This window comes from Lepidothrix coronata, unplaced genomic scaffold (assembly GCF_001604755.1).
Source record: "Lepidothrix coronata isolate B3197 unplaced genomic scaffold, Lepidothrix_coronata-1.0 Scaffold65, whole genome shotgun sequence".
NCBI lineage: Eukaryota > Metazoa > Chordata > Aves > Passeriformes > Pipridae > Lepidothrix > Lepidothrix coronata.
This window is the reverse complement of record NW_016690245.1, coordinates 1,930,020-1,954,693: the sequence shown is the minus strand read 5'-3', so window position 1 is coordinate 1,954,693 and position 24,674 is coordinate 1,930,020. Positions and strand designations below refer to the sequence as shown.

The following is a 24,674-nucleotide window of genomic DNA, read 5'->3' as shown; positions in this document are numbered from 1 at the left end:
ACCCCCGGGGTGCCACAAGAAGCACCAACCAAGCACCACTGCACTGGGGGGCTGCTGTGGGGTGAGTGATGCAGGGAGGGAGGAGAGGCTCTGTAAGCCAAGGGCTTTTAAAGAGCATCTGTACAATGCAAACATGACTGGCACAGAGCCACCTGCCCTTCCTCTCCTTGTTCAGCCCCACTTACTTTCACTTTTGAATAGACAGATTTTACTTTTCATCACTGCTGCTGTCCCTGTACACTCCCGCTCGATCATCGCAGGAGATCAGCCTATTGGAGTGGGTCAAGTGTAGGAATCTGGAGCTGGGCATCACAAACCATATGATGGAGGAGTGGGATTGAAGCAGAGAAATAAAATAATGAGGATTATTATTTCCCAAATAATTAGGAGTAATAATAAGGACTAATATTTCCCAAATATTTGCTCCCAAACTATCTTCTTTTCCACAGCATATTAATAACTGGGAGACCCTAGAGAAGAAAGGAGGCTAAATGAAATGAGATCTTTTCCTGGTGATTTATAGTACCCTTTTTTTCCTCTTTCCCTCTTGCTTCAGGCAGGGTCTGTTTCTCACAGGGTTCTACCAGCCCCTGGCCCCTCTCTGCCTGGTGGGGCTGGACCTCAGGCAGATATTCTCTTGCTTTGCAGCTGCTGAACCCAGACCCAGAAGAGGATGGGGAAGCAGAACAGCAAGCTGCGCCCTGAGGTGCTCCAGGACCTGCGTGAGAACACCGAGTTCACGGACCATGAGCTGCAGGAGTGGTACAAGGGCTTCCTAAAAGATTGCCCAACGGGACATTTGACTGTAGAAGAGTTCAAAAAAATATATGCAAATTTTTTTCCCTATGGCGACGCGTCGAAGTTTGCGGAACATGTCTTCCGCACCTTTGACACCAACGGTGACGGGACGATTGACTTTAGGGAATTCATCATTGCCCTGAGTGTCACCTCTCGGGGCAAGCTGGAACAGAAGCTGAAGTGGGCGTTTAGTATGTACGACCTGGATGGCAACGGGTACATCAGCCGTGGGGAAATGCTAGAAATAGTGCAGGTGAGGCACGATTGCTATTGTGTGTCTTATTTGTGTTGCTGTAACCTCTTCACCCTGAGACATCTGGACCCGGAGACGAGGAACGTGCTGAGCTGGGTCAGTCCTGCCTCAAGGAGGTTCCTGAGCCGGTGGTCCCCAAAGGGACACTGGTGTCCGTGGTGGGACCTATGACATGCAGATGAGAAGGGGCTTGAGACATGAACAGGGTACTTGTGAAGCTGGCCCCCAACCAAAATCCTGTAGCTCTCCCTGGGGATTTCTTAGTGGGGTGTTAATGGGATCAAAAAAACCTAAATTCAAATTCTACTGACCTGATAAATCTCAAAATTAATACTTTGAAACTTTAAATCTGAGTCAGTGTGAACTCTGGATGAAAGGCTGTGGCATGTCTTTGTCTCCAGAAGGCAGAGGACACGTAGACTTCAGGCTCTAGCGGGGGGTGTGCAAGGCAGAACACCCTATGGCCCTACCCCATGTACCTGCCAGGGCTCAGCCTCAGCAGTGGGCTGCTTGGCATCTGCTCTGCAGCTGAGATATGTTTCTTGTGTACTGCAAGGAGGTAATGTGTCAGTGCTGTGACATTTGGTCCTCATGGCTGAGGTGGGATAATTTAGGTGGAAGGCTAGGACTGCAGACACCCTAAAGAGGTCTTATCTTTATTTATCTTTATTCACATTCTTGTAAGTCTGAAAATGCATTTCCTTACCCATCCACAAAGAAAAACAACCCCTATTCCCATAGATACATATTCACCATAATCCATATAGCAGCCCTCATGCATACATGTAACTGAGTGTGTGATGAGGGCCAGCCAAAGAGATGATGGCTTAGCCCAGTTGCAGAAGAGAGAATTATACACCATTGCCTCCTGTATTTTAGCTCAATTCTGCTCACACATTAATCTAGACCCTGACTTTCAGTTAAACTGATCCGGCGTTTCTTTTGAAGTGCTAATGAATACAGGAAAGAAAAATAAAAAAGCTGCAGTCAGATATTCCCATTTGTTTTGGTTTATAAAGTAAAGTCCTGCAGCTGCCTGCCAGGGTCAGCTGCCTTTTTTTATTGCTACAGGCTTAAATTCTTTTTCTCTATCCTGGTGTTTTATCATTTGGGTCGTGTTTTTCCTATATCTTTTTTTTTCTTTTAAATACTCAGGCAATTTACAAAATGGTTTCATCAGTAATGAAAATGCCAGAGGATGAATCCACTCCTGAGAAGCGAACAGACAAGATCTTCAGACAAATGGACACAAACAATGATGGTAGGATCGCCACCGGCACCTGTTCCTTGGCTCTAGAAATAGAGGTTTTCTAGCCCAGCCTTGGTAGATTATGGTATTTGGGGAGAGGGGGTAGAGGACAGGGATGTCTCTGGCCAGCTTTCTGACTGGCCTCAGTGAGCATATCTGTCCATGACAAATAGGATGAATAAGTGGGCAGTGAGAAGCAGGTGAGAGACTTTCCCTGCTGGGGGGCTGAGAAGAGAGCAGTCCTTCCCTGATATTTCATGGTTGAATCCCCTTCTGTAAAGGCTCCTCTGAAATTCCCGACTCCATTGTCTTTGGATTATTTTCTCTGGGTGTAGCACAAACTAGGCATGAGGGTTTGCTCCCATTGCCCTTGATAGGTTTGCACTCCAGGGCTTGTAATCTGTAATGCATGTCCTCGAATCAAAAATTCCCTGGGTCTATAGTATTTATTTTCTGTGCATATTCATGGCATGTATACATCTGTATACACGTGAAAAAAATACCATCTTATTTGTAGAGAGGTTTTTATTTAAGAGAATTTTGTGGCTGCATTTTGGTGTCTGCTGCTGCAGCCCCAAGGCAAATTTCTGGCCTTGCTGAAGTCCTCAAGTATTTTACCTTTGACTTCATCAAAACTAGCACTTCATCCCCTGACTTGATATTCAGGGGGCCCTAAAATAACATGATTAAAGTCTTTTCATTCTGTGGAAAGTAGCAGTGCGTGCAGATGTGCAACAGAGTAGTGGTCACAAAACCTGCTATATATAAACATCCTCCATCTGTTGCATGTTGTTGCTGGAATAAAATCATACTATTCTCAGTAAAATACCAGCTCTGCAAGCCATGCAGTGCCAAGCAATAACATCTGCACATGTGTGCTCTGCTGGCTGGAAATGTTTCTTCTTCCCCTTCTGACTGCTGGGCATTGCAAATAGGTTTTGATTTGTGCTTTGCTTAAGAAATACAAGGAGAGGGGCAAACTAATAAATGTCTTAATAGTTAGGAGTACTCTTTTTCAAGCTGATAAAAACACTTGGTTTGGGAACATTAGCCAGAAATTAGGACAGAAGTGTGCCACAGATTTTTGAACTTCTGTAATTTTTGCAAGAGGAAGGCTTGCTCATTAATGGAATCGTAAGATCATTTAGGTTGGAAAAGACCTCTAAAATTGTCAAGTCCAATCACTAACCCAAAATGACCAAGCCCACCACTGAACCATGTCCCTAAGTGCCACATCTATATGTCTTTTAAATGCCTTCAGGGATGGTAACTCGACCGTGTCCCTGCACACTCTGTTCCAATTGTTGACAACCCTTTTGGTGAAGAAACTTTTCCTAATATCCAATCAAAACCTTCCCTGGTGCAACTTGAGGCCGTTTCCTCTTGTCCTATTGCTTGTTACTTGGGAGAAGAGTTCCTCCCTATTCAACCTGATTCGAGTGCTGACCACCAAGGTCATTCCTCTTCCATCCCCATGGCAGGCTGGCAGCATCCTGGGACTGGTGAAAACTGGCACAATGAGCTGGTGCATCCCTCCCTTTGGGTGCATTTGGCCAAAAGTGACAGCAGACAACTGCCAAGTACAAGATGTTTGTGCGTGGGTCCTGTCTTGAGCTTAGCAGTTTGGGTTAAGTAAGGATGGCCCTGGGGTGTTGTGTGAGGGTAGGGGTAGCTTGTGCTGAGTGCGTGAGGTAAATGAGAGATCACTGGACATGGTGTTAGGAATGCAACAAATGCTTGTCTCCTCCAGTTCATAGGGAACCTAGTTTCATTTCTCATTAATATTGCTACATCTTATTTCTGCCACTTTTCAGAGTGCTGAAGCAGGAGAGTATTGGTGATAACAAGCAAGGCAGAGGCTGCTCACAGGCTCCTTATGGTATCTGTGCAGGGGAGTAGTCCTGAGATCAGGAAAAACCCCAGGATGAGGTCTGAAAAACCGGATCTTTACTCCTTGGCGTACCATGCTGTGCTGTGCCATAGCATGGGATTGTTGGAGCCAGGGGATGTCAGGGTGGTTGTTTCTTGTAGTTGCCTCTCATGATTGCTCCTCCAGAGATCACCTTTTCAGACCCTCAGACTGTTACAGGGTCCATCCAGTTCAGTGCCTCTGGCCTAAACTGAAGATATATAAACCAGAAGTGCTCAGGAGCAACACATAGCAGTAGGTGGCTCCCTCAAGGATGGCTTTTCTTGCTGCCCCATGAAACCCATCCTGTTCCTGTACACCCAGCAGGGCACGGCAAGTGGCTTACAGAATCATAGAATAGTTTGAGTTGAAAGGAACCTTTAAAGGTCACCTGGCCCAACCCCACTCCAATGAGCAGGGACATTGTCAGCTGGATCAGGTTGCTCAGAGGCCTGCCCCACCTGACCTTGTAGGTTCTGGAGATGCCATCGCTGCTCAGCCCTACATGTCACAGGAAACAAGGGGGCAAAGTGTGAATATTTGGAATATTTAGGTTTAAAATGTTGTAGTAACACAAGCATCATTTCGAAGTGTACATGTGTTCAGGTACCATACCTTGGGTTCATGTGTCATGTTATTTGTATGGTCTGGTTCTGAGCAAAAAGCTGCCAAATGATATTAGAACAGTTGTTTTTTTTATTTGGGACTGTCTTTTTAAATAAAAAAAAATAACAATTATTATTGTGGATTGTTTTGCAGAAGAAAAATGTATTTGGACTTAAAGGCTTGAGTAGGATTTAGCTGCTGTGCATTGCGCTAAATTCCCTTAGATGCCTTTGTGATAGATTAGAATAGATGTATGTTGCTCTGGTGAGGAGGGATTCTTTTAAGCTGCGGTAATGGTGGTGGCAACAACTGAAGTTTTAAGAATTATTTCCATTTGGGTTTTTCTCCCTTTCAGGTAAACTGTCCCTGGAAGAGTTCATCAAAGGTGCCAAGAGCGATCCCTCCATCGTGCGGTTGTTACAGTGTGACCCCAGTAGCGCGAGTCAATTCTGATTAAAGCGGACAGTGTGCTCAGAGAATCTCGGCTTGTGTCCTTCAAGCTTTGCTCGCAAACGGATGCCTTCTCAACCATTCCTCCACACTTCGCGGATAAGATCCCGTTGCCAGATCATGTGTGTGTGTCCGAGCGAACCAGCCCTCGCTCCCCCCAATAACACCAGTGCAGTTCTCCTTCGGCAGCTCCGTTTCTGCTTCCCTGTAATGTTACAATTCACTCTACACATTTTAAACATTAATCGAAAGGTATGTTTACATGCAGCTACGAGAGAGTTCAATCACTGGTGAGATACCATTTCACTTAGTCTGTAAGAAAGGTGATGTTCTAGTAGTTCCCGAGAAGATGCTAGGTAGGACTTTTACCCAACATAGCAGATGGTAGATAATTTATTTTGCTTCAGAAATTACTATGTTTAAAAAAAAAAAAAAAGACAGCGGACTGAAATGGAGTAGAAAGTTTAAAAAAAAAAAAGAAAAAGAAAAAAGGAAAAAAAAAAAGCAGCTTTCCTGGGCATGGTTCCAATTTTCTTTTTGAGGAAAATTGCTTGCACTTATCTAATGGTCTTTACTTTCTTTTAATATATATATAAATTATATATATATGGTGAAGTAAAATTTTAAATATTTAGGTCATCTATTTAAAGCATAAAATAGAATTCGAGCTTTGTTTCTTCTAGTTGTGATTTATTCAAATCTTTGAGATTGTTTTTTTGTGATATTTATGCATTAGCAAATTGCTGTTCCAAAAGAAATGCATGACTAGCAGTTTGTGGATATTTCACTCTGTTTAATTCCTGAATGCAATTATTTGTTCATTTTTACTGTCAGTCATTCCAATGTTACTGTATTAACAAAAGACCTGAAAGGAGTTCATCCTCATTTTGTATTTCTCAGTGGAGTCCTACTTTCTGGTGGTTGCTGCATTAAATGGCTTTTGAGTGCCCTGAGGTGACGTGACTGGCACTGCTGTTCTCAACTTGGCTACACCTCCTCCCTTTTGCTGTTGATATGTTAATAGTCTTGTGCATTCCAGTGTTATTTAATATCTGCCTAATGCCAAGAAATATTAATTGAAATAAAAGACTACTTTTCTTGTCACTGCCTGTCTTGGTCTAACCCATGCAACAAGTTCCTAAAGTGAGGTATTTGGGGAAGGACGAGGCTGGTTCTCTGCCCGACATGTCCCCATCTTATCTGGGACACGTTGCTTTGTAAGTACGTAGGGGTTTGGGGAGCCAGCTGTTGTCACTGGGTTAATGCAGCGGTGTTAGTGCCTGTAGGTGCTGCCTGTGGGATCCTGCTCCATTCCAGCTGAATCCCTGTGAAGACTGCAGGAAGGTGACAGCTCAATTTCTGCTGCATGCATAGCTGCTCATGTCAGTGAAGGAAAAGCTGCTGGCCCTGCTGGCTGGGCTAGTGTGACCATGGTTTTACAAAATAAAACTCTGTTCAGATACCAGGTATGTACTGTTGGAATAATTTTTGACACTGGTAGCATGGAAGACAGTTTTCCCCACATTCATCAGGTCTGCAGTTAGCTGCATAAGCCTGTCCTCTCTGCAAAGTAAAGGATCAACAAATTATTTGGCCTGAGGTTAATGCTGAGTATGCAATTAAGGGATTTTTACTGAGTATAATGTTCTAGTAGTAGTTAGATGATAATACTTTAACATTAAAAGAAGGAGAGAGAAATGGTTGCAATATCCAAATGGAAATACACTGTTAGATCAGTGTCTAGAACAAAGACTTGTGTCGGTGCTGCCAAGCAGAAGAGTGTGTTCATTTTCTTCCCTGGAAATTCAAATTTGAGCTGTTAAACTGACAGTGCTTTCAACCACAACAGTCTGCTGATGAGGCAACCCTGAAAAGGAGGTTAATCAGAAGCCTGCCTGCTTTCCCTGGGTGAGCCCAGCAAAAAAAAAGGAAACTATTGAAAAAAATGTAATTCCATGGTTGCTGATAGTCTGTCTCTAGCCTTTTTGTGTTCATGCTGGCTGTTTGCTAGAAGGTGCTGGGGTGTTAGAGATGCTGCAGATGTTCTTACTCTAATGGCTCTTCCTGCATGGGCTGGGTAGCAATTGTTTAGATGTAAGTTTGCCACCATGGACTTTATCATCTCTGCATTCAGGAGAGAGTGGAAAAACATCTCTGCCCTTGTCCCAGGGTGGTGCCTCTGAGAGGGACTGCAGCATTTGAATCTTGTTTGTGCCATCTTAAAATGAGTCAGGCATATTTTCAGTCAGGCATTGCACAATATCCTTTTCTTGGGTACCAAAGATGTAAAAACTGTTTTGCAGTGGGACTTTTGTTGCCTTTTCCACATTTTCCTGACATCTCACCTCTTCTGGTTTCCACTGCTGTCTGTAGTGAATAGCAAGTTTAAGTAGCTGTTTAACAAAACCCAAACTCTTCTCATTTAAAAAAAAAAAAAATTATCTCCTTGCAGTAACTCATTTTGACCTTGTTTTTGCAGAGAGAAAGTGAATGAGTCTGAATTTTAGAGGTAAAAAATTTCCCATTTCTTTGATGTTACAATTTTTGCTCTGAAATGGGCCGAGATATCCACAGTGGAGTTTTCGCAGGCTGTGGTCTGACAAGGCCCTGTGCAGTTGCATGCAGACACTGGGATTTTGTCCTGCTTCACCTGACCCAATATCTTCTGCCTTTCTCTTTGCCTCTTTAAACTTTCCAGTCCCAAGTTTGGTTTTTTTTTGGTTGTCCCTCACTGCTTTCACAGGTTTTAAGGAGTTTCTTCTTTTCAGAGTGCGATGGATCAACCCCGTTTCAGACCAGGGCTGACACAGAGAAAGCATGTAAGGTGCTCCCAGCTGGCCTTTCAGGAAGCAAGTTAAGGAAGATGCTCAGGAAAGGTGGTCATGCATGGCATCCTGGGGTGATGCTCTGAAGCCTAACCAGGCTGAGCCGTTCAAAGGTGGCTTCTGATATGGGGAACCTTTTAATTGCAGACTAGCCAAGTACTGGAAAGGGGTTTATCTGCTGCTGCCAAGCAGCTGTCTTAAATTCAGACCTGCTTCAGAGGCTGAAGTTGTGCATCCACAGTCACTGGGTAACTTTGATCATCTTGACTGTGCTTGAACAGCTCCTCGGAGGATGTCTCTGCTTTCCTGTCTGGTAACAAGGACTCAGAGGGGAAAGCAATTTCCAGACTCCTCCAGGATGTCGTTTGAGTGTTGATACAGGCAGGGTTCAAAACCAATAAAGACATCAATGAAAAGCTAAGAGAGCTTTACTGCTCCTTGAGCTCCCACGGGTGTCTTTCATGGAGGGATTGGTGTGTAGAGGGGTTAATCACTTGGGAAATAAAGTCCAAGTGATTAATAGAAAACTTCAACTTGCTAAGAGACTCTGGTGTTTTGACAAATTGTATGATTAATCAAAAATAGAGTCAACTTAGCATAAGTAGAGTTTGGCACAAAAAAACGTCACCAATGGGTCCGTTTTTACCTTGCTTTATTAAGGTATGTAATTATTTTCTCGCCATGGAGATATCTAGCACTCTGAAAGCCCTGGCTAATTACTACATAAATTCAGGCTTTTCTGTATGAATTGCAGGTCTTGTTAAGCTAATTCAGAATTATGTCATTGCCTTTCAAATTAAGTTAAATCCTGTGTCTGGTTGCACCCTAACTCTGGGTGACGGAGGTGCTTTGGTTCTGTCTTATGTTTCTCCCTTGCCAAATTTTCATTGGCCCTTTGTTTTTAAATAAGGCCCTTTGCAATGTATTTTTAGCATAAGCCTCTGAGTAATAAACTCCTGTTCTTCCTGTGAAGAACAACGTGAGCATTTCTGGAGCCACAGGGCAGATGGTCTCCATGGATAGTCCCCGATCCATTATGCAGGGCACCCTTTATTCATATTCGAAGGTTAAGAACAGCCATCGACTTTAATGGTCCTGTGGGCAGACTGGCATTTTGAGCTCCCTGGGTTGCACCGTGGCAAATATATTGCTGATGAACCCGATAATTGCTCTTATCTCTTTTGGGAGGAGAGATGCTTTATTGAAAAGTAGGAATAGAGTGGGAGAAAGAGAGCAGAGCGTCTCTCTGTGTAGAAGCTTTGGAGACGCTGGCGTCACTGGGAGCAGTGTCCCTTGCAGGCAGACCTTACCTGTTGCCCACCTGTATCAAGTGTGATGGTTTGGATGCAGACACACTTCTGAACGCTCTTCCATGATCACTGTGGTTAAAGGGCAACCACTGTGTCACCGGAGGGTCGTGTTAATCCCATGTCACACAAGTCAGAAACCACTGGCCCGAAGGTGGCATGGAGCTGTCCCAGTAGCAGCCTGGTGTCTTCAGGGATGGGGGGGCAAGGCCATAACCACCAGTTGGGCAGGTTATTTTAAGAGGTAAACAGCAGGCTGGCTCTTCCTGATGGAGGAACAATTTATCCCAAACAAGATCTTTACTGGTTGGGCTGTCACTAGAGGGAATTGTCCCTCACCTGAAGGTGAGAAGCAAGGTCCCCTCCTTGCTCCTCTCCACACGCTTTCCTACACCTTGGTGTTTGTTGCTGCTGGGGCTTGGGTGGGTCAAGACTGACACCATGGATCATCCTCAGCTCCTTCAAACCCACTCTACCTGTTAGGCTGTAGCTCTGAACTCATCTTTGGTGTCTTCTCTACCTTGTACCTGGCACTGGGAGCTGCATCACTAAATCTTTGGGCACTGTCAGCTCTCAGCTGTGCTCCCAGGGCTCCCACCCCATCACATTTTTACCTTTCCAACCAGTGCAACTGTTTTGCCTGGGACCTTGGCAGCTTCTTTTGCCTTAACTTTTTTTTCTTTTGCCTAAAATGTTCCAAGCAGCAGTATGGAACTTGGTGCAGAAGGCAAGTCATAACTTGACACAGTCGATCTCAGATATATTATAGCAAATATGACAAATTACATCCTGGGTTGTTTGCCTCTGCATTCCTGCTCCTGTCACCCAGGCCATTCTGCAGGTAATGAGGTGTAAGATATTTAGAAGGTGTGTAGATGGTGGCGTTTGCAGTGTTGGGCTAATGGTTGGACTCTATGATCCTAGAAGTCTTTTCTAACCTGATGATTGCATGATTCTGTGAGTCTGAAATCCCAGCCCTGTGGCCTTGCATGGTTCTGCTCTAGCCTGTCCTCACTGACAAGAGCAGCCATGTATTTTTTCTAGGTATTAAAGTACCTCTGATGCCTTCCTTGACTTGTTTGCCGAAAAAGATGCAAACTGCCGTGTTTCTCTGGTATCTTCATTTTGGGTTCATGCAAGAAGAAACACCTTCTTCCTCTGTGGGGTTTGGGTTATAGCCAGTCCTGTGCTGAGCCTGCATCTGTGGTTGAGAACTCCAGAAGAGGTATCTGGCAGGCAGTCTCTCCTTGTCATGTCTGCAGGACCCTCATTGCTTCTTTCTACTGCATCTTTGCTTTGGCAATGCCTGCAGGGACAGCCACCCCTGCATGTGACCATGAGATCCAGTGCTGTGGATCCGTGGAACAGGTCTGGGACGTTCCTCACCCAGGTCTTAAAGCAAACATTTGAATAACAGGCAAGCATCCAACAAGAGAAGTTGAGCTTATTTGTAGAAATGCTGAGATACCCAGGCTCAGAGGAGGGTGTCAGCTACCTCATATCATTAGGATATTGGCCCATCCCCTCTTATGGAGAAACAGAAATGGTACAGACAATCCTCTGCCCGAAGTTGGAATTTGTCTTCCATTTGGGCTTCATGAACAAGATGTCTTTTGTTTCTTCATGAACAAGATGTCTTTTTGAGGAGTTTTTAAAGTGTTTTGGGAGCAGCGAGGGAAAATGCCATGTTCTGAGCATCACAGCATGGAGCTGGGGAGTGTCATCCTCTCAGGGACACTGTGAGCCCTCATTTGCTGCAGCCAGCAGGAGCAGCAGGGTTCCCATCTCCAGCTCCCCCAGGATTGCTGTGGGGACCATTGCTCTCCCCTCTAGTGCAAAAGTGCAGTGGCAAAACTCCCACTGATGTGGGACCCAACTGGTGTGAGTAAACACCCTGCTCCTGGGGCTTCAGCAATGACTGAACACATATATTTTTCCTCTTTATTCTTTTTTTCAATATTTTTCTGGACCATTTTCAGGGCAAATTTCACTGCTGAGCAGATGCCATGGGCAGCAGGTGCAATGCTGGCAGCTGGTTCCTCAGGGAAGAGGTGAGTGCAACGACTGACTTAATATGCCATTGATGATGAGGAACAAAACATGAACATTGCACACACTTTTCCTTGGTGAAAATAAAATAAAGTCAGCTAATTTTGATGTTAGTGTTGCACAGCCATTGTTATTCCTTTGCTGCTTTCCTGATGAATTATTAATACTTGGAAGGTCCATGATAAGCAGGCTCGATGCCTGCTGGAGGAGATGGTGTCACCACTGTGTGAGTCTGGTGACACCGAGGAGCAAGGCTGCCTGCACGTTGTGGATAGTACTGATGGCCTAGAAATGGGTTGCAGGTACCAGAGTCCCCCCACACTGTGCCATCCTCCATCTCACCAGCATCATGTGCGGTGACGCCCAAGTGATCTCCTGCTGCCAGACACCCTGGCCACACTGGGGAAATGTGGTCTTTGGGGAAACCAGCTTTGGTAGCCCCCTGTGCCCCACCTGGGAAGCCTTATGGGCTAAAGATAATCATGTGTAAGAAAAGAACTTCATTTTTAAGCAGGAGTGGCTTAAGTCAGCTTAAAAGCGGCTGTTGAACCCTTCTGAGCTACTTGGCAGGGGATTCCACATCCACTTCTCACTGAGCTGCTGGTGCTATCAGCCACCCTTCAGACATGCCACCAATAGTCCTCTGTGGGACCTGCTGACAGCTGCATTGAATAGCATGGCTGTTTAGGAAGGCCCCTGTGAGGCTCAAGCTCTCCCGTGAGGATCTCAAAGTCCTTTGGGACCAAGACATCAAGGGCCACATTGGTGAAACCTGGAGGACAGCTTGCCAACTCCAAATCTGCCCAGACCTTTAATAACTGCCACCACTGCTGCTGGAAACTATGTAAAAAAAAAAAAAGAATAGGGAAAAAAAGATGTTTTTTCCTTTTTTTCCTTCAGTGTGATGCTTTGCTGTGATGCCTGTGAAGGGAGATGCTGGCCACCCTGACTGCACCTCCATGTGGCCCTTCCTGTGCCCACCTCATGGTACTCAAGGTGATGCTTTCCAGACAGCAGAGGTCAGGGCCGCCTCAGTTGCTGTGACAACACACAAAAAGGAGCCAGGAGTTTAATTCTTTTTTTCTTTCAAAGCAAAGCAACTTGCTTGAAGAAAAACTTCACTTTCTATTTTGGGTGACTTTGCAGCCCCCCCATGTTCACTTTCTCTGCACAGTTCACAGCATTCATGATGGACAGGATGCTTGAATGGGACAAAATATCCCTGCCAGCAGCATGAGTGAAACCATACATGGGATGGCCCAGTGAGGAGGCAATGGAAGGGACCAAAATCCTCTTTTTCTCTGCTCTGTTCTAGCAATAAGTTTTTCTCAAGGCACTTGTGCTTTGCACTGCCCTGCATTTTTTGGTGGAGTTTGACTGAGAATACAGGGAAAGGGACAAAAGGGACTGTGAAGGACAATTATAATGGATTTTCATTTTCTGGTAGCTGATTCTCAAGGCTCACAGACCATTATTCTTCCATCAGCCAGCAAGGTGTGTGCTGTTTCTTGCATTTTCACCATCATTCTTCTAGTTTTAATTTCTTCTGTGCCAGCTGCTTTTGTTAAACTTCTTCCACCCAGCTTCAAGTTTCAGTGCTTTTATGTGGTATGTGTTTTTAAACTTCCTTTTCACGCTTGAGCCAGCACCAATTGATGGTGACTCCTCCAGCAGCCCATGCTTGCTTGGTTTGGGTGTCCCACAAATCTCAGCAAGTCTTCTCGCAGCTGAACCTGCAGGCAGGCAGCAGGAACTGGCGGCAGCCACGTTTTGCCAGAAAGATCTCCTGCTCCTGGGTTTCCTGAAGAAGATTTTGCAACCAGAACCTTTCGTGCAAATGCGAAGTTCAGCAGCAGCATTTAGAAACAAGGGAGGGGGGAGTAGGCATGAGAAAGAGGATAGGACTTGCAGTGGGAGCTGAGCCTGTGGTGGAGTGTGTGGACATGCTGGCAGATCACCCATAGAGGATTTAACACCATTAAGCAAGGGGACTTTCTTGAAAGTGTCCACCTGTCAGCTGATGCCACCAGCAGAGCATGAAGCTGATAGCACTGGCAATGTGGTTCCTTTCTGCATTGCTTTATACTCACAAGCACTTTCCTAATGATAAAGCTAAATATCCTGCCTCTGAGTTTTCCTTGTTCTTCCCTGGGATGAGCAATTCCTATCTCTGTCCTAAAGCATGAATCACTTCAAAATCTTCCCCTCCATCAGCACCACAGCTCTATCTTAAAGACCTTTTCTGAAGCAAGACTTCTAGTCAATTCCCTCCTCAGTAATGTGATTTAAATAACCCTTCAATCACTAGTCATTTCCACACCTTGTGGCAATAAAGACAAATTAGCACCTTAAATGAGAGAAAGGTCCTTCTAGGAAATGGATTTAATTTCTAATGGGTTTTTGAGAAGCGGCTGCCAAGCTTCAATCAGTCGGTTCCTCTGTTGCGGATGCGTGAAGGAAAAGGGCACAAAGAGGAAAAAATGGCGCATCCCTGTGTTGTGCATGACATTCATATAGAAAAGCAGTTTCTGAGTGCTGGAAGAGGTAGCTGGGGGGCTACCTGGGTGTTGAAGTCATCCCTGCCTGCATCCTGCCTTCACCTGCACCAGAAGCTCACAGCCACAGTGAGTGGGTTTTTCTGGATTGCCCATCATCCTCTGAGATTTCAGTGCTTAATCAAAAGGTAGTTGGAAACAAGCCCCAAAGGGTGAGGTATACTGCTGGTGTGTAACCAACTGCATCATTGAACAGTGGTGAGATTTACCCTCCACCTTGACTTCAGGTCATGCCTTTTCCTTAAAAATACGGGGAAATTATTTTTAATGTAAAAAAGAGTGATGCTGGGAGGTGTTAACCTAGCTGCAGAGGCTGGAATGGTGGGCTTGGCCATTTCTGGAAGCAAAGCTCAAAGTTCACTTGCTCTGCCCAGGGAATTGAGAGGATTTTTGTACTTCAACAAACTGACCACAGCCTTACCAGGCTGGACAAACATCTTGGATGACTAAGTAGTGATTTACAATGAGTTGGAGCCCACAGGCATACCCTGTCCTGTCCTGTCCTGGAAGAGAGGATGGAGTTGTTCAGTGAGGGCCTGGGTATGCTGGAGTCTCATACAGATGACAAGAGCTGAAGTGAATGTATTTGACCCAGGCAGGTTTTCACCTTTATCCCTGTATCTTAGAGTAGCTAGCATTTTTTTTTTGTCCCAGAGTAGTAATGTTTTAGTATTTATGCCACCAGCATGGCAGTGAGAAGCCAAGCTTCAACATTTCATTTCCTTAATCAAAAGTTGCAACCTCAGTCCCCTACAGTTACAGTCTCCTCATTGCTGTTAAAATTGTAAATTCTGCCGCCTCACTTCCTTTTTTTTTTCCCTTTTTTCCTCTGTTTTCGTCTTGACTGTAGACATTATGGCAACTAAGTAAATTTTTTTTTGTTTGTGACAGTGACCCAGGATGAGGAGCTGGTGCCACCAGAAATGCTACAGGGAAGGTTTTCCAACACCCTGCTAAGATGAACAGAAATAAATTGCTTAGATCAGGTGATACCCGCCTGAGTGCACCCAAAGAGCAGAAGGATGAGAGCATAACATTTAAATCAGCCTCCAGCAAACACAACACCGAATTATTATTAGTATTTTTTTTTAATGACTCCAGGGCATAGTTTGAGGAACTCCAAACCAGTAAGCCCGATCTCTGAACCAGAAAAAAATAAATTGATAGAAGCTATAGCAAAGCTGTAAGTTATTGCAGATGCTAGGATAAGTGTGATGTATAAAGGGAAGAGATAAAATAGGCTTTTACAAGTGGAAGTTGTGCTGATAAATCTGTGGTCTCTGCAGGAATGAAGAGGTGACACATTCTTAAATGATCTGAAAAGGGATGGATAGATGGACAAATAGAGAGAGTGAGATGAAGTTTGCTGGTGATACAGGATTGTTTAGGATAATTAGAGATTATGCTAAGTATTGCAGAAGTTTTTCTCCCTATTGATAATGAATGAGGTAATAAAGCTACCCATTATCTAAAGCTTAGTTAAGTCACCTTATATACTGACTACAAGAAAAAAAATGGAGTCTAAAAAACAGTACTTTTAACTACTCATACACTCTGAGGTCCAAATTAATATGATATTGGGATTACTTTGGGCAGAAGTCTAAAAATATCAGCTCAGTGCTCACCTTACAAGCTTTTGTGCAGTCTTATGGTAAGGATGTTACTGACTGGGTAAATGGTTCCCCAAGCACCGCACACATCATGTGTGGTTACAAGAGCCTCCAAAACCTCCCTCTCTGCTCTGGCACAGTGTGTCCTCCCTGTACAGTCTGTGTGACTGTGTGTGCCCTTAGCCCCTTGCTAGACAATTTAAACTTTGAAGCTCTTTGCATGGCAGCTGGTACCCAGCTAAATCATGTACAGTGTCAGCCATACCCGTGTAGACCAACAGCAAATGGCTTCACAGCTGCCTAATGTGGGCAGGGAACATTATGATCAGCTCCTCTTGACCCTGCAGCTAATGCAGGCCAGTGAATCTGCCTTGGTAATTTGTGTACCAGGATTGTACCTTTGGCCTGAGGCTGGAGATGATGCTTAACATCTGCCACTGGACTCCTGAGAGTGACGTCAATACTCTTTTGTCCTGAGTCTGGTACCAGTTCAGCTGCATCCATCTCTCCCAAAGATAAATTATACTTTATTGCATGATATTGCTCAGGACAGAAAAAACCTCTCATTAGGCACCAGCAGTTCAGCACTTAACACTCATAGTAATAAGAGCTTGATCGGGGCAGCTTTTTGTCCCTTTCCACTTTGTCTTTCCTTTTCCCCTTTCTGCCTGTGCAGGCTCTCAGAAAGCACAGAGGGATTGGCAGAATGGCAGAGGATGTTTGCAAAGTGTCCTTGGGCATTACTGGGGACAGTAGTGGGAAGCCAGGCCAGCAGAGATGTGCTCTGCCTTGCTACTTCCCCACTGGTATCCTCTGCCAAAGCAGGGTGATTTTCTCAGGAGACAACATCAGCAGGAGAAACTCAGGGCCTCTCCTAGGGCATGTCTTGGGGTGCCTCCAAGCCTCAATTTACACCCAGACTAAGCTGTCCAGCCCTGGGTATGAGGTGACCTCCACTTCCCACATGCAATGCAAGGCACTGTAAGACTTTTTTCTCCAGCCCTCCTTGATCCATGAGGTGCTTGTGTGGTTTTGAAAGTGGGCATGGGCAGGAGTGCAGGGAGCTGGGCACAGCTGAGCTCGTCTCCTGCATAGGTTTTTAGGGAGCCCTCACTGTACCAGCCTGTCCTCATCTCTCAGCTGTAGACACTCCAGGGAGTCTCTCTGCTGTGTCCCACAAACCCCTGGACTTGCTGGCAATGGGCAGAAGGACATTGAGAGCTGCTGGCAACCCACCTGGAGGGAGGCATCCTGGGCAGGGTACGCTGGGCCTTTCTGCTCTGACCTCTTCCCTTCCTACTATCTTCCCCCCAGCTCACAAGCCCAAGATTTAAGGAATTATGTTTTCCCTGCAAGCCCTGTTTCCTTCTCAGCTTGCCCCAGTGATGGTCAATTTATTTGCCGATAATACAGAAATTTCCTCTCTCCTCCCAAAAATGAAGTGTGCGGGCAGTAACCACAGCCTTGGGAAGGTCTTGGAGCTGAAGGCCTTAGACTGCTGAGGAGCAGGTGACTGCAGACACAACTCCCAGTTTGGGGATGCAGGAGGGTGCGGGAGAAACAAGGCCCTAGCGCGGGGTGCTGCTGCCATCTAGCCATGCCCTACGCTGCTCAGCCCTCACCCGGGCAACCTTCTTCGGCTATTTTCTGTGCAAGTTTCTACTCCTCTGCATCTTTCTTCTTCTGATCCACCAAGGAGAAGGTATCTTTTAAGGTCTCTTTGTTTAACCTACCCTTTCCAAGACTGCTGCCACAGCTGCTGCAGGGCCAGGGCATGCAGCAGCTCTGAGGTCACATGAGAGCAGGACATGCTGGTTGCTCTCCCCTGCTCCCCATGGGTATCTATCCAGCTTGCTTGGTTCCTTCCACTGAGTGAGAATCACCTCTCCTAGGGGAAGACACCTTTCATGCCCTGATGCTGGCATGGATATTGGATTCAGCAGCTCTCCCACCACCCCGCCCAGTGTCCTAAACCTGAGGCTGGGAGTGGGTCTCTGCTTTTGATGCCATTTGCTCCCTGCAACATCTATACCTCTCAACTGACCCAGGAGGAGAAGCAAACAGCGATCAGCATATTCAGCTGGGGACACGTGAAAACTGCTTTAACAACATGAGAGGCCACCTTAAAAGGGTCAGGGCTCCCAGGTGAGGAACCTTCTTCACCCCATGGAGAAGGATGAGGTTCTTTCCTGTGCTCCAACAGCCTCACTGTGGCTTTGGTTTAGCATCCATCACCAGTTCTTCCCCCCTACTTTTTCACTTTTTTAAGGCAGGAGCAGGTCCTCTCCCCTCAGCAGCTCCTCAGAGGCTGCTGCCCAATTTAGATCCATTTTAGCACTGGCGAACAGGCCCCTCACCAAGCAGAGCCCCACAAGAGGGAAGGCAGCCAAGGAGCTGGTAAGTATTGGCAAAACCCATTGCTGGATTGAGGGGACTGTGCTGCAGGGCTCAGCCCCGCTAATGGCACTGCCAGACCCACTGGGGAGCAGGATGAGGACAAGAGCACTGGGATTGGAAGTGACTTCAGGAGATCTCTAGGCCAAGCTCCTGCTCCAAGCAGGATCAGTTGCAAGATCAGCCCATGGTTGCTCAAGACTTTGACCCATCAGGTTTCAAAAGCCTCCAGAGATGGAGCCCGGCCAACCCCACCAGTCCTGGCTGTCCCCATGAGACAAGTTTCTCCCTGCACCCTGTCTGACACCCTGGTTCCAGCTTGGGTCCACTGGCGCTTGAGATCGGCAGTCCTGCAAAGCTGCTCTACAGAAGATGGCATAAATTGGTTCCATGCACTTACTCCAATAAAAAACCCTAACAGCAAACCTAAATTAACCCCAGGAGCAAGAGAGGAGAATAAAAAACATCACAGAAATAGCTACTGAAAGAGCCAAGACTCAGACTGGGCTCCAAGCAGGAAGCTGGAAGCTGACAGGACATTTGAGGTAACAGCCTTAATAAATAATTTAAAAAACCCTAACTCTTTTTGAAGTTTTCTGTGTATTAAAAACCTCAAACCCTCTGTTCTCCATCTCTGTGAATGGATGGGATGAGAGCTTTATTTGGTTGGGGTTTCTTTGAGCTGTGCAATAGCTTAATTATTACTTTGTACATACTTTTCCCTTGTACTTTCTTATTTGCATTTGTTCTCTCTAATAACATCTCACTCATACTGCGGTCTAACATTGGGAGTGTGGGATTCATTTGAAAGCTTTCCATTTTGCTCCTTTCTTCCACCCTCCCTCGCTCTGAGACAGAGTTTCTTTGATGCTTTTTTTTTGAGCTGAGCTCCATCTTGTGGGCATTCTCTTGTCCTTAGAGGATCTCCTTTGGCCTGCGTCAGAGAAACATCACCCACTTTGCATGCAATCAAGAATAACCATAGAATCAATCACAGAATATAAAATGGTTTGGGTAGGAAGGGACCTTAAAACTATTTCCAGCCCCCCTACCCTGGGCAGAGACACCTTCCACTAGACCGGGCTGTTCAAATTCCCCACTGGAGGGTGAAACCCAAATGGCAGAAGCAGATGAGTGCTTCTGCATAGCACTTGCTTCCTGGAGAGTTTGGGAACCATCCTGGCAGGGTACAGGAGGAATCTCCCTCCCCCGAATCAGCAGTCTCTGGCAAGTTGGATTTTCTTTTGCTTTTCACTTCAGTAAGATGCTTTAATGGTTTAATGCGAGTTTTGACTGCAGGAAAATCATTGCTGAGAAATATTTATTGAACTGTTATGGTGAAATGCTGTTGCTTCTGATGAACTATAGTTAGCAGCAAGTGACTGGAGTTCTTAAACAGGCTTTTTTTTTTCTTTAATTTGTGAACATAATAGATGATTCTATTCTTATCCTCACAGTAAGGGCAGCAGCACCTCTGTTTTCTTACTGAAAACTGCATCCACGTTATCCCATTCAAGCACTGCAATCCTCTTCTTTGCAAGATTGTCAGTGTCTTTTCCTTAGCATCTAGTGAGCTTAGTAGCCAAATATAAAAGGGTGATGCTTAAGCCCACTGAATGTCCAGATCCTGTTCTTCTCACAAGGTAGGGAACAGCCATTTAAGGACAGATGAAATAATACTTGTGATTACAAAATACTTTGGGAATTCTTTGTACTGAGTTACTGCAGTTACCCTTCCTCAGCTCGTATGCAGTGTTTGCTGAGTTCTCAAGCTACATATTCTGACTCTCCACTTCCCTAGCAATGATAAGGTGTTGGTAGACACCCAGCTGGAAGCACTGGTCTGAAAGTGTCTCTGCCTTTCCTTCCTTCCTTGAATTGCTGCACAGCCTGTCTTTGGCTGCTTTCTGGACTGGAACATGGCAGTTGGCTCAGTACCACAAAAGCAGGGTGAACCAATTAGTCCTTTGCAAAGCACTCTGAGAGCATGAATTGAAGAGACTATAACTGGAAGGCATTTCTTTTTTGTGGGAATACTGCGGGTGAGACTGGGACCAGCTCCCTAAAGCGAGAAGAAAAGGAAGGGTTGAATTCAGCATGCTAATACTTTTGTCTTTAGGCACAGACTAAGAAATGGAGGCAAATTGTTGCTGCAGTATAAGCATAAAGAAACATATGCACATAAGGGTCTAATATTTATTGGACTGTAGGGATATTTGCAAGACTACATGGACACACGCAAGACTGCAGTGGCTTCTCCTTACTGAAATGGAGGGAACTCAGGGGCCAGTGTGTTCATGCACAACGCACTCACCTTCACATTAGCCCTTGGACTCACACTGCAAAGGGCAACATCTTGGTGGTCATGCCCCTCTGGATGCTCCTCATCACCCTTCCAAAAGTGGCACCGCTGTGGTTTAACTGCTCTAAACAACTTCTGTACTGAGGACTACAAATCAGCTCAATAGCAACAGCAATAGCAATAGCTTGCCAAAATGTAAGTCCCAGCCCCGTATATGCTCCCTGTTCTCAATGCACTTTCAGGGTAGTCAAATACAGTGTTTTAACTATTAAAGACAAATTTGAACTGGAGGCATTTGTGACATGGTGTCCTAGTTAGGACAGCTGAGACCAGTTCATCATGGTATGGGTGTAACCCAAAACTGTGTATTCTATAGCCTTCCATGCCATTTCGAAGAAACTGTTGTCAATAGACTATTCACATCCTCTGCCCATAGAGCCTGACTCCTCAGGCTATAAGCTAGGTGTTAAGAGGCCTGTGAGATAGGAGGATGCTCTTGTCCTCACACCCTTTGTGGAACTCCCCGCCCTGAGGGAAGCACTGAGTATTCCTGCCTGAACTGGAGGATATATAATCTGGGAGTCTTGGAACATTTTCAACCACTCGTGGGATCCAGAGGAAGACTGCAGCTCATCGCTCTCAAGCAGACTTAGACCACCACCCTCAACTGGACTGCAATCACCACTTTTGACTAGACTGCAACAGCTCTCCCACCAGCAGGTTTTTCCCCTCTCCCTTTACTTTGGACTCAAGCGGGGCCCAAGGAACACCACTTTGTTCATGCCCCAGGGTGCTGGGTTATACATTTGGGTTTTGTGGGTTAAGACCAACTGTTTGTTTGTATGATTGTACTTATTGTATTATTTTAATAAATTGTTATTCTGACTTATAATCTCTCCTTTGAGTTGAGTTCATTTCCCCTGCTGGTTAACTCTTAAACCAGCACACATAGGTACTGAAACTGCCTTCAAACTGTAAAGAAAACCAGGTGACGCATGTCAAAACCAGGGACACTTCTACAAAGCAAGTTATTCTCATTTCTTTTGGTACTGATCAGTGCTTCTTCCAAGAGAAAATGAAAAATAATTATTCCAGTGATTGATGATCCTTTACTTTTTGTCAATTAAATAACATTTAAATTCATCAATTAAATAACAATTCATCTAAGTCCCTCTCGCAATACTTGTGGATAATGATTTTTTTATTTTTTTGTGGAAGAGGGTTGGTTTTGCCCTGGAAAGCAAGCTGTCCACTTCAATCTTACTACAAATTGGTGCTGTGTTTAGCTATTTAAATGATAGTACTTTCTGGGGATGAGGTCTATGACAGAAGAGCTCTCTCCAGCCCCAGGCTCATTCCTGAAGCTCCTGCTCCTGAAGGTGGAGCTGTGGGGTCCTGGCTCAGCGCTGCTCACAGCTCTGTTTCTCTGCTGGTGAAAGTGAGGCAGACTTGACTCTTCCAAGGGGAATCCTTCACTGACACTTCTTCTGCAAGGCCTGCGTTGTAGCCTACAAGTTAGCAGCTCAAAAATTAAAATGTGAATGAAATGCTTATTCAATGAGACAAGGAAAACCTGCCCCACAATACACTGCCATCAGCAACTTCTCCCCTCATCCCTTAGTTTCTCTCAGTCTGTTTCAGTATTCTTCAATCTCTCCTTAAAACATTCCCACCTTTGATTTTCCATCTGGTGTAATTTCAGAGGATCAGTGTTTCTCAACTTTTTTGGTGTATGAAACTACATTTGCACCAAAGGATGTCAGCTGAACGTATAGCCATGTGGGGACTCACATAAGGTCTCAGCTTGATCTGTTTTAGAGCTCAAGTTACTTCACTGCTCAGAAAAGAGGAATGTGGTGATGAGAAGCCACCTCAGGCAAATGTCTTGGTATTTGCCTTAGATATCACTCCTTTTTTTGAGTGATCCCAAGAAAACCAACACCATCATCAACAGCGCCAGGGAGTGGAGTGAGTTCCAGCCTCAGCAGGAGCAGGAACTCCACAGTCCCTGCAAATGGGCCAGCAAAGCCCCGAGTGAGACAGACAGCAGCATACAGAGCAAGGTTAGCATGGAGTGAACTGAAAGGCTATTCTTGGCTCCAGCTTTAATATTTGTTAAGCTAATTATATCAGACAGATACAGCTGATCTCAATTTTTCTGGCATACAGCTCCTCCCTTCCTCCTTATCAGACAAGCTTGCCCCAAGGAGGAATAATTAAGATATGCAGTTAGAACAACTGGAGCAAAGGCTTTAATGGCCCAAAGGGCCATCAAAGGGAGGTCAAACTAAACCATGAGCTCATTGCTTATTTTTGTTACATCTTTGCTGTCCTATACGGCGCTTGCTCCAGCTTCCAGTAGGAAACGTATTTCCCTATTGGGGAGCATAGGGAATTCCCACAGTCACCCTATGAACAATTCCTGTCACTCAGGGTATTTTAAAATCAATTAACAAAGTGGAAATGAACAACTAAGATTCTATGGAAGCCAGGAGCAGGGCAGCTATGTGATGAAGGATATATACTTAGTATCTCAAAGCCCAGAACATCTGCTCAGCATAACCCAATTTGAGAAAGTTGTCTTTCTTAAAAACACATCACCATTACTGCAAATATTAATTATTCCCTCAAGTACTAAAAGTCTGTTAGCAAAACCCATTGCTTTTTTTCCACACAGAAGATGCTTCAGATTAGCAGTTTTTAAACACTTGTTATACATGTCTTACAGAGCATAAGCCAAGTCTACAGCATACCTGCCACAGAAGAGAAAGGTAAAGAACTGTGGTCAGCTCAACCAGCCCCAGCCTTCAAACAGGCACGCTGACAAAGCAACTACATCTCCTTTGGACAACTACGGGTTCTCAAAGAGTACTTTTGTGCATACCTGTTAGGTGTTTTCCACAGTTAAATGCACTTGGCTTTTCTAGGGCAAGATTTAGATGTGGAATTTTTACAGTATTAGCATTTGGTTACCATTCGCTACTTTTGCTTTCATGTTAAGAATCATTAAGTTTCTAGATGAATTTGGACAAACTAAAGGAAACCCTGATTTGGATGCAGGGACTTTCTTTGAGATTAAAGCTATGGCTCCACTGTGTATGTACTGAAGTTTGCTGTATACATGAGAATAAAGGTGAGTGCCATTTCAACTGCAAGCTTGAAGCTAAGAATAAAGCAAAAAAAAAGTCACTTCAAGAGACTCAGGAATGAGCTACCATCACTTCTGTTTATATCCTACTAGTTCAGCTAGTGGAGCGTACAGTCTCAGCTAAAAGCACAGAGTGGAGGTTAAACATTGTCTTTCACAGTTGCTTGTAAGAAAACAGTCTTATTTCTCATCTTGCTAGAGCCACTGTTTCTATCAGCAATGCCAATCTTTGGACAACCCTTTAAATTTTAACACTTAGCCTAAGTTAGCTTAAGCTTTACATATTTACACATTAAGGTTTTCTTCTTTATACATCAGGCATTTGCTATGCCATGCCTGGAGTCCAGGACCTTCTGGCAAATGGATCAGATCCAGCTCTAGGACCAATTAATTTGTCAGGAACATTTTCCAGTTTTAGTGCAACAAGTGGCAGCAGACTAGCATCAGGTTAAACATGAAGTCAGAATGTTCTACTTCAATAAGCAGACTCACTATTTTTTCATCAACACACCCTGTATTAGCTCCCAACACTTACTACTTAGTGCCATCTACCACATTTAATCCAAAGTCAGAAGGGCAGCATGTATTTTCATAACATTAAATAAGAGCTTCTAATTGTATTGCACGTACCAAAGATGCAAAGTCCCATTTCTTATCTGTTTTATACTAAAGCCCTAGGCAACATGGGTCAGAGAGCTAGTCAGCCACAGAGTTTCAGCTTCTTAAGTTTTCCCATAACATATTTTAGGTTTTGCACACATAACAAGGAGCTTGTCAGTGGCAGTCATGGAGCTTTGTGCTGTATTCTCTTATTAATGACTAGATGTGTTTAAACAGGCATCAGTCCTGGCCACAGCACTTACAGACTAACTTACTAAAACCAGCACTGCATTGAACTTGCAATAGGCAACTGTGTTAAGTCCATGTTCAGTAGTGAAAAACGAATGCAAATCCACATGAATTCACACAGTATTCAATTTGTTGACAGTCAACCTTTTTCTAATCATATATGAAAAAAGACACCATTTAGTTTCCCTAACCACTGAGGGTTTCCTTCACTTCTGAGAAAGTTGGGAGGGCAATGGTAGGGGAAATAGCAAATGTGTTACTCATTTATTAAGAAATTCTGTGCTTACAGCATCTGGTCTGCCTTCATACATGGTGTAAGAACCAGCCATGACACATTAATTTTTTATAGATTAACCAAACACAGGACCAG

General features: G+C 44.8%; 1 protein-coding gene across 2 annotated transcripts in view; it reads left to right on the top strand.

The window, feature by feature from the left end:
* Positions 1–6,369, top strand: part of HPCAL1 (hippocalcin like 1) — an 80,454-nt gene extending 74,085 nt beyond the window's left edge. For both annotated transcript variants that reach the window (XM_017818145.1, XM_017818144.1), the window contains exons 3-5: positions 649–1,051; positions 2,207–2,312; positions 5,171–6,369. In XM_017818145.1, coding sequence (XP_017673634.1) covers positions 674–1,051; positions 2,207–2,312; positions 5,171–5,268 — 582 coding nt within the window. In that variant the 5' untranslated portion in view covers positions 649–673 and the 3' untranslated portion in view covers positions 5,269–6,369. The remainder of the gene's footprint in view (positions 1–648; positions 1,052–2,206; positions 2,313–5,170) is intronic.
* Positions 6,370–24,674: the final 18,305 nt, after the last annotated feature.